This window comes from Juglans regia, chromosome 6 (genome assembly GCF_001411555.2).
Source record: "Juglans regia cultivar Chandler chromosome 6, Walnut 2.0, whole genome shotgun sequence".
Taxonomy (NCBI): domain Eukaryota; kingdom Viridiplantae; phylum Streptophyta; class Magnoliopsida; order Fagales; family Juglandaceae; genus Juglans; species Juglans regia.
The window spans coordinates 37,366,582-37,377,320 of NC_049906.1; the positions used below are offsets into that span (position 1 = coordinate 37,366,582).

Sequence of the window (10,739 nt, forward strand, 5' to 3'; positions counted from 1 at the left end):
ATGACCACTGTCAAACAGAAAAACCCATCAATCACTACCCTTCTGTCCATTGGAGGTGGAAACCAAGACAGCATGGTTCTTTCACTGATGGCCAATAGTTCTGTTGGCAGAAAGTCATTCATTGACTCCTCAATAAAAATGGCCAGAAGCTATAGCTTTCAGGGGCTAGATCTGAGCTGGGTTTTCCCTAACACAGGCTCTGATATGAACAACATGGCCTTACTCCTTGAAGAGTGGCGAGTGTCGGTAGAGTCTGAGGCTAAAGGCTCTAGCCAGCCGCAACTGATCTTGACTGCTGTAGCTGGCTTCTCACCAGTTATAAAAAATGTCTCCTATCCTGTGGATTCAATGCAGAAGAACTTGAATTGGATAAACATTGTGGCTCAGAACTATTACAACCCTTCTTGGGAAAACATTACGGGCCCTCGTGCAGCTTTGCATGATCCAGCGAGCCATATTAATACTGCTGATGGCATTAGGGCCTGGATTTATAGGGGACTATCTGCAAACAAATTGGTTTTGGGGTTGCCTTTCTTTGGCTCTGGATGGACACTTCAGAATTCCCAGAACAATGGTATAGGTGCACTTGTCACTGGTCCTGCAACTGGTCGATTTTTTTTAGAAAAAGGAAACATCCCCTACAAGAATATCAAGCAACTTTTCATTCAGAGATATCGGGCTGCTGTAAAGTACAATTCTATTTATGTAATGAATTACTGCTTCAATGGATCAACTTGGATTGGTTTTGATGGTGTTGAGGCTGTCGAAACTAAGGTGTCCTACGCCAAGGAGATGGGGTTGCTCGGTTACCATGTCCTCGAAGTCACGGATGATGACAATTGGGAGCTTTCTCTTTCTGCTGGTAGAAATTAGTATCTCCTTAGAGTCTATTCTTGATTGTGTGACCCACCATTTGAAATTTTATCTTGCAATCGACAGAGGAAAGCTAGAGTAGCCATTAACTTGCTGGCACTGAATTATATCAGAAGTTGGCATGATCTCAATGGCCTCTCCTATCAAATTGTCTTTTTCATTTCTCCTAGAATCAAAACATAATTAAGCAGCAAGAATTAAATTTGATTAGGTTAGAATGGAGCATGTTGGTATTTTTTTTTTCTTGCTCTTAGCATTCTATTATATTCCCAGTAGTACAGCAAGTTTGTCAAAACTACTAGACAATGTACTAACATCTCTACTGATATATTTCTCTCTGATTGAAAAATGATTTTTGCATCAGCTCAAGGGGATAAGCCTCACAACAGGGTTGACAGTAATCAGAACCTAAAGTGGAGATTATTAATTATCATTTTGGTTCCAACTGCTTTGTTTATTCTCCTAGTCTCGGTGATGTGCTATTTAAGGAAGAGAAAGCTAAAATCAAAAGGTGATATCTTTTGCTTCAGTTGTAAGTAGGATGTTGATTATTTACTGCTTTTTAAAACAAATGAAAAGAAAATTTGACGTTTATGAATATTTTTCCCGTGTTTGCTTACCCCCTTGGTGATACGAATGGTGGATGCAGCTAAAGAACCAGAAGCACTAGTCAACAACATAGTAGCTGCTGGGAACTTAAATAGCAATGTTCCTGATCTTCAGATCTTCAGTTATGCTGATATTGAGATGGCTACTAGTGCATTTTCGTTTGAAAATAAGCTAGGAGAGGGTGGATATGGTCCTGTTTACAAGGTAAACATTTTTAGTATAAGTCGTATATAATAAGTGTAACATTTTGTATTTTAGTGTATTTTTACTGAATGAATTATTTTTATGGATTCAAAATTTATTCTCTTATTTTAAAATTATTGGATTTTTAATTGAGTTATTTTTAAGATTTTTAATTTGGTGAAAATTAATTTTTATGTGCTTTCTTAATATTTATTTATTGTTGTGCATTTAAATTACTTTTCATATTTAATTAATTACTGTGAGATTTAATTATTTCAATTTGACTTTACCATTATGTTTAAATTATTTTATTTAACTTGTGGTTTTGAAATCGTTTCCGTTGGATCATTTTTGTGACCCAAGTTATGAGGATTGTACCTCATTTCTTTTCCCTTTATTTTTCTTTTCCTCCTTTTCTTTTCTCTTTCTTTTCTTTTTCCCCCTTATTTCTCCTTCGGCCATCTCCCGCGCGCCACACTCTCTCTCTCTCTCTCGCCGTGCAATCGTTCCTCACCCAGCCCACCGCCGTCGAGCCGCCGTGCGTCACACTGCCCACCCCATCGTGCTCCCCACCGGCCGGCGACCTCACCCCACCAACCTCACCTCCATTCGCGCCGCCGTTAACCACCAATAGCCCTTCAAAGCCGCTGCGTCACTTTCGCTCCAGCGCTGCCGTCGCACCACCATTGGCCACCATCTTCACACAACTTCATCCTCGACCTCTTGGCAACCCAATGGACCCAACCCCACATCCGATCCGCCACCGGTGAAGCTCCACCATTTCCGATTTGGGTATTTTGGTCTTTTACCGCCCATTGCGCCGCCACCCACGGCCATCCTTTACCACCACTAGCTTCACCGACCTCCCTAGGCCCTACTCTATCAATTTTGGGTTTTCGTTTGTCTTCGTTGAAAAGTGGGCATCTATGACCCACGACCACAGTGTATTTTACACTGTCCTGCAGCTGTTTTTCCACTTCTGGCAGTTTCGTGATCTTTCAGAAATTGTTATATAGCACTGTAAGTATTTTCCAAAGAATTCTTGTGAATTTAATGTATTTTTGCACTAACACATTTCAATGTATTTGAACTATTGATTGGTTTTGCCAGACTAAGTCCGAGGAGTACGAGAGTCGGATGGTTTGGTGATTGGAGTTGTTTGGTTGAATTTGTTTGGGTTGGTGATTGATGGTTGTTGATTAGTGTTGGTACATGTACATTTCATGATATCATGCATAATCATGTTTGTAAAGGAAAACTGGGTTTTCGTGTATTGCATTCATATTCATGTGTTTATGAAAACTGGGTTTTCATGTGAGAATGGAATTCGGGTGTGTGTGTATCACGACCCCAAGCCGAGATGGGGCATTATCTCGGTGGAGCTCCTCTGGTTACTCGGGAGCGGAATATACTGAGTAACGTCCCCTGGATTGTGGCTGGGCGACAATGGGATCGGACGAGAGATTCGTGCCGACTCCGTGCTCCTTCTGCTAGCGGGGACTAGAGGATGTTTGGCCATGTACATGCTGGGCGCGGAACTGGGCATCGCTCGTTGTGTAGTGGGTGCTCGGCCATGAACGCGCTGGGCGCGGAACTGGGCATCGCTACGAAGCCAGGACGTGTAGATGGTCCCTAGGGGAGGCCATGGTGCATAGGGTAATAACGGATTAATTGGCTATTTTCTGGGAAAATAGTGTGAGTTGGATTTTGTGTAAATCATTTTCTGGAAAAATGTTTTACGAATTATTTTTGGGCCAAATGAGATTTTGGCGTGTGTTGGAAAATTATCATTTTCGGGAAAAATGATGTTTTGAGGAAAATGCATATTTCATCATATGCATGCATGTTAGTTGCATTAAATGCATTTTTATTCCTGAGAATTATTTGGGTTATACTTACCTGCGATACCATTCTGTGGTAACGCAGATTTTGATGCAGATGAGAAGGAGGAGGGCGAGCCTGAGGAGACGGCTCCGCCCGAGGAGTGATCTGGGATCACTGGCTTTGTTATTTTATTTTACTTATTTGTATTTTGGGACATGTGTTAAACTTTATTTTGGATGACTGTATAACTACATTTTAAACTTTACTGATGTTTAGATTGTATTTAAATTCTGGTACTTAGTTGACTAATCCGCTGCGTTGTTATTGTACACTGTCGCATGTACACACACTTGGTACTTTCGTTGGGATGTGTGACCGTGTTGTCATCATCCCGGCGTCTCGATTCCTGTATTTTCCTTACATGAGGGTCGGGGGCGCCACAATAAGGAATTGTTCTGAAATAAAAATTGTGTCTGCTAGCTGCTGTATATATCTTGTCAAAGTATATTATTGGCGTATTTTATAGGAAAGTTTTGTAATAAGCCTTATCAAGCCAAACATAGTAATCACAAGTGTCTATGTCGCAGGGTATACTTGAAAATGGACAGGAAATAGCAGTGAAAAAACTTTCAAAAACTTCCACACAGGGCTTTGAGGAATTCAAGAATGAGGTTACACTCACAGCAAAACTGCAACATGTTAATCTTGTGAGAGTTTTGGGATTTTGCATCGAAAGGGATGAACAAATGCTGATCTACGAATACATGCCTAACAAAAGCTTGGACTTCTACCTATTTGGTGGGAATCTTTTCTTCTTATAGTTGATACTCTGCCTTCCAGTTTTTTAGTACAAAAGGAATGCCATGGCAAATACTTATATGTTGCTTTGACGGAGTATGGCACATTGGTTTGTATAATGTGATTTGATGCAGATCCGGCAAGAAGATTTCTTTTGGATTGGAGTAAACGCATTCAAGTCATTGAAGGGATTACTCAAGGACTTCTATATCTCCAAGAATATTCAAGATTGAAAGTAATTCATCGAGATCTGAAAGCCAGCAATATTTTACTTGACAACGAGATGAAGCCTAAGATATCAGACTTCGGTATGGCAAAGATTTTCGCAAAAGATGAACATGAAGCAAACACCGACAGGATTGTTGGAACATAGTAAGTACTCTATTGATTATAATGTAACAAGAATTAAGTATTCTTGATAGATGATGTGTATTATCAACCAATGCAGTGGCTACATTCCTCCAGAATATGCTAGACAAGGTTTATATTCAACCAAATATGACGTTTACAGCTTTGGAGTTTTGCTGTTGCAAATCATAAGTGGCAAGAAGAATGCCTACTGCTATGGACAGGAGGAAGATTTAAACCTCCTAGACTATGTAATTTGGTTTAATCCTTCTTTGTCTCTCAGATTTTTTTTAAAAAAAGACTTGAATTCTGCTTATGATCAGCTGCACAAGAGTTGTATCATTGGTAATTTTTTTGTTCCCAATGATTTCAGGCATATGAACTATGGAAATCAGGCAAAGGCATGGAGCTAATGGACCCATCGTTGGATGATACATTTTCATCATGCAAATTAATCACATGCCTGCAAATAGCTCTTTTGTGTGTTCAGGAAAATGCAAGTGATAGGCCACCCATGTTGAAGGTGTTTTCAATGCTAAGAGGTGAAACTGCTGCTCTCACAGTCCCAAAAAGGCCAGCTTTTTCTACAAAAAGAAATGAAGATCATGAGGGCAATAAATCTGAATTGCAACAAGAAAACTGCTCCATGAACGATACGACAATGTCCCAAATGGAAGCCCGATAATTAAGTATGGACATATTTCCGGAGGGAGAGGTTCATAATGGGTGGAAGTTTTACTTTATTATTACCACACTAAGAAATTTTACTTTATTATTACTTTTTTATTGCTACGAATAAGTTATAATCATAGGATTGTGTAAGCATCAAAAAATCCGACTCTGGTAATGACTAGCACCGTTTGAGTTGGAGTTGGAGTTTTTTTTGCTTTTCTAGTCGAAGTCGGATTTGTAACCTAACCGACTATGCCTTTGACTTTAACCTCCATCTCCGACTTCAACTCCAACTTATACTTCCGAATCCTATATTAATATATATATATATATATATAGATTATAAAAATGTATATTATTTATATATTGATCATACGTACTCATAAAAAGTCTAGAACTTACATAGTTAAATTAAATATTATACTAGTATGTGTTAATTTTTATAAAATAATATATATACTTATATTATAATATAAAAAGACTAATAGTCTAGTATATGTAAATATCATAATACTATTGTCATACATACTCAAGTATAGAAATAATACTTTAACTAATAGTGAGTACTCTAGCATAATAACAAATAATTATAAAAAAAAAAATTGGGTAATAGTATACTATAATAACATGTAATAGTCTAGTTAGTTTAAGTTATTTTTTTTCTTTTGTAGAAATATTTCACTGTCACTGTTAGAGATAATTTTGATTCTGATTTTGCCAAAATTATTATTTTATGACATATTTTATTTTATACAATAATTGAGATTTTGTCTTTTCGGATAAAATTCTCATAAACTCGAATTAGCAATTTAGCATGAAAGATTCTATTTATTCTTTAGCACGGACTCATTCTTGAAGCTTTTGCATCTTGAGAGAGAGACAATGGGTCAATGGTCCCATAAATTAAAGAGAAAGAGAGAGAAATAGAGAGAGAGTGTTAGTGGATCCTGCAAATTAAAGAGAGAGAGAGAATGTCAGTGGGTCCCACAAATTAAAGAGAAAGAGAGAGAGTGTCAGTGGGTCCATTGCTTTTTGAGTTCGAGAGAATTCGGTTACTTTTTGAAGAAAAATAGAGAGAATGTCAATGAATCCCACGAAATCTCAAGTGGAAGTAGTTTAAAACGAAGACTCAAGTATATTTGGATGTCGGAGGCACCCTAAAAATGAACTCATCTGAGATGACTTCATCATCCAAACGAAGGAGATTCTATTTATTACTAAATCCTCTTCCTGGCAGAAATCAACGGCCTCTATCTGCTACAGTCCTTATTTGTCCTTAACCGACTACATGCACCAATCATCTTGTCCAAGACTTCTTCTAGCATTATTATTATAATCTAAAATAGAGGTTGACAAAGGATTAAAATCTAGTACATTGTCAAGAATACATGCCTAAGACATCAGAGAAAGGCCCAAATGCTTTATGATCGAGCTAGCATTTCGGAGATTGTTAATTCATTGATGGAACAATATTCTTGCTGCCATTCAGATTTCTTTTCCTCATATTCATTTCCTTTCGAATATGTTGGCTTTTTTGGGATTACAAGAGTAGCAGTTTCACCTTTCAGCATTGAAGAAACTTCCAACAAGGATGGTCTATCAATTGCATTTTCTTGAACACATAAAAGAGCTATTTGCATGCATGTGATTAATTTACATGATGAATGTGTATCATCCAAAGACGGGTCCATGAACTCCATGCCTTTTCCAGATTTCCACAGGTCATATGCCTGAAAGATTCAAGATTTCCAATATATATATGATGTTACTCATGAAGCTCATAGTAATACGAATTATGCTCAGCCCAGACAGAAAGATAGAGGAGGATATAGAGATGATGGAAGCAATACGTGTTAAACCAACTTACATATTCTAGAAGGGTTAAATTTTCAGTCGTCTAAACATTACAACTGGCATTCTTCTGGCCACTTATGATCTGTAGTAGCAGAACTCCAAAGCTGTAGACATCGGATTTAACAGAGTACAAGCCTTGTCTAATATATTCAGGAGGAATGTAACCACTGCATCATGCATGGGTTGATTCTACATCAAACACTATTTGAGAAGAATACTTAAAAAATTGAATTAAACTTTGGCCATGATTAGAATACTTACTATGTTCCAACAACCCGACCGGTGTTTGCTTGGCCGACATGTTGAAACTTGTTGAAGCCATTATAGTCTCCATGGCTCCTGATGTTTTACAAGAATTTATGATTGTAGCTAAAAGAATATGGTGGAAAAGGAACAATTTTATTTTCAACAGAGAATTCTCTCATCCTAACTCTCTGGTTAGAGAGGCCAACCACACCATAGACATGCTAAGAGAGGAAGAGCAAAGAGTTTTGTGCAGAATCACTTCAGGATGCCCATCAACAGAGGTCTGGAATCCTCCTCCTTTCAACTGGTATAAAATCAACTGGGATGGAGCTATTTATAAGTTTAAAGGGCTGATCAGTATTGGCATTTGTGTTAGGGACTATGAGGGTCAGATTGTTGCTACCTTAAGGCACAGTAAACAAATGTATCCTGATCCACTGCTAGCTGAGTCCTATGGTGCATTGCAGGCCATTAAGTTTGGCATTGATTTAGGCCTTGGACAAGTCATCATCGAAGGAGATTTTATGCAGGTTATTAATGACCTCGAGGCCACTGCTGAGGTTTGGTCCAATGCAAGCATATTCGTGAGTGAGGCTAGAGTGTTATCTAGTTGTTTTGCTAAATGTGAAGTTTCTCATGTCAGGAGAAATAGTAATAACATAGCACATTTGTTAGCAAAAAATGATCTTTCCATTTCAGATTTCATTGTAACTGTGGAGGAGGCTCCTCCATGTATTTCTTCTCTGTTATAATGAAATGTGAGAGATGATTTCCCTTAAAAAAAAAAAAAAATTCTATATATGAAGACAAGTCAATGAAATTAAGGACAAAACATCAGAAAGGCAATAAAACTATATTCTCCAAATCCGTGGTGAGGAATAGATATATATGACTGATGAGGAGACATGGATTCCTACCTGCAGTTAGAGAAAGCACCCAATCGACGTCGTTGGCGACATGCATGGCATAGTAACCTGGCAGCCCTATCTCCTTGGCATAGGAAACCTTATTTTTTATAGCCTCAACATAGTCAAAACTAATAAAAGCTGATCCAACTATGCAATAATTCATCACATATGTAGCATCGTACATGAAAGCAACCCCATATCTCGGAATATAAAGTTGTTTGATATCTTTAAATTAATTATCAGTACCCGTAATTAGACTTAGATTATCTTTATTCATTTCCTGACGTTTTGTTAATTTAAGAGGTTTTATTTTAATGTGGCGTAAGAAATTAAGGGTCTTAGTCAATTTAATTAATAGTTGATCATTTTGGTATCACATATATAAAGATATTGGGTTTTAAGAAATATTAATGTTATTGATGAGATCAAGAGATCAAATTAATCTAAAAGGAATCTATATATATATATATATATATATCCTCGTATGCTTGTAGATCTGTAGATCAGTACATATTTCCATTGTTTTCCACAAAGCATAGATTTCTGTTAGGAAAGGTTGGCCAAAAAATTAGACAATGCAACTTCTGCTACATATAACTTGGACTCTCAAACCTGTTTTCAAAAATGTCCTCTTGAAAATTATAGCAATCTCTTCTAACTTCTCTTGGTTGAACCTTTCCTGCATTTTCTCCCATAGTTGTTTAAAATCCTTATCATTACTGATCCATATCGCCACAAATAGTCTTTTGCAGCGACAATTACTCGCTGAAAAATAAACAATCTTATTTGCGGCGATTTTAACCGCTGCAAAAAATATTATTCACGGCGATTTTTTATCACACTGCAAATAATATGAAGATATTTGCGGCGATATTTTGCGTATTCGCAACGATATAAAATGCTGTAAATATTTTTTTGCAACGATAAAGAGATAAAATATGAACATTATTTACGACGTATTTTATAGTATTAGCAACGAAAAAAATCGTTGCAAATAAAAAAATTTTGCAATGATTTTTGGATTTTGCTGGTTTAACTTTTAAGTGAGTCAACAATTGCGACGAATGTCCCGCGCATCATAAATCGTTGCGAAAGGTTATTTACAGCAATTTTGAAGGTTATTTGCGGCGATTTTTGGCGCCGGAAAATGCCTTATTTCTTGTAGTGTCCAACTCTAAAGCATTTAGAAAAATTACACAATAACCGCTTACCAATTACTACTTGGCGTAAAAATTAACTTATCAAAAAATATATATATGTTATAGTACTTATACCATATTATATATTAATAAGTACTATCTAATTTAATATGTAACGCTAATTAAATAGAAATATGTTAATCACTTCATGTTAATATTCATGTTTAAGATCAGTAAGTTTATATCAAGGAAGTAAAAATAATAAGATTAAAATTTTATGTTAGATTAATTTTATAATATAACATATATAATATAAAATATATATATTACTTCGGTTCGATTTTCAAATCGTGAAAATTATTAGTACCAATTTTTAATGATTTTGAATTTTGATAACCACAATCGACCGAACCGGCACTATAGAACTGAACCGCGAAACCAACAAAAAAAATCAAAACCAAATCACAGGGTGGTCTAGTTTTGTTTGAGCTTTACTAGGTACAAGTGACTTTGCACATCAAATCGCGTACCGACGCTTACATATATTTTTATTAAAAAGAAAAATTTTGAAAGAAGAAGAAGGTTTATATCTCATAAAAATCATTTCCATCTTAAATTTGCACAATTTCATTAAACATATGCCTTACATATCAACATCGGTGCGCGGTTTGGTACACGAACTCACTTGCAAGAAGACTGTTCCTTTTTGTTTTTATTGCCCAACACCAGCCATTATTTTAATTATTTTTTCATTTATTCATTTAAATAGTTTTAAGTCTTTCAACTATTTATTATTGGTATTTTTTTAACGATTAATTAATTACTCTTTTTGGTATAAAACAAGTCTAAATTAAACACTTTAAATATCTTTAAAACATTTTAAAACGAAATATATCAACTATATTTCTTGTATGATCATTTCGTGGTCTGTGACAAGTAATAATTAAAGTCACAATACGATGATCGTGATATGTTGTGATTATCCTTGAACATGTTAATATATTAAGTTGTATTAATTAAGGTTGTTGTGAAGCTATCATCAACGCATATATATAATTGGCTTGTCAAATGCATGGATTGTTAATTAACAATGGATGGAGAATAATATATATTTCCATTCATCCACTACAAGAAATAAAACTTTTTGCGGTAATTTTTTGTTTGTTGGAAATAAAATCGCTGCAAAAAGCCTTTATTGCAGCGATTTTTTACATCGTCGCATTTTTTTTACATCAAGTTGGAAAATGATCTTTTGCGGCGATTCTTTTAAAAGGCTCTACAATTG

At 36.0% G+C, this 10,739-nt stretch overlaps 2 protein-coding genes across 2 annotated transcripts; both read left to right on the forward strand.

The window, feature by feature from the left end:
* On the forward strand, positions 1–873 carry LOC118348695 (class V chitinase-like). The gene has a single exon (XM_035690818.1). It carries the CDS (start codon positions 1–3, stop codon positions 871–873), a length of 873 nt encoding a protein of 290 aa, XP_035546711.1.
* A 636-nt stretch (positions 874–1,509) lies between these two features.
* Positions 1,510–5,320, forward strand: LOC109006212 (G-type lectin S-receptor-like serine/threonine-protein kinase CES101). Its single transcript, XM_035690819.1, has 5 exons — positions 1,510–1,686; positions 4,077–4,287; positions 4,422–4,659; positions 4,736–4,886; positions 5,009–5,320. Exons 1-5 carry the CDS (start codon positions 1,510–1,512, stop codon positions 5,318–5,320), a joined length of 1,089 nt encoding a protein of 362 aa, XP_035546712.1.
* The last annotated feature ends 5,419 nt before the right edge of the window (positions 5,321–10,739 follow it).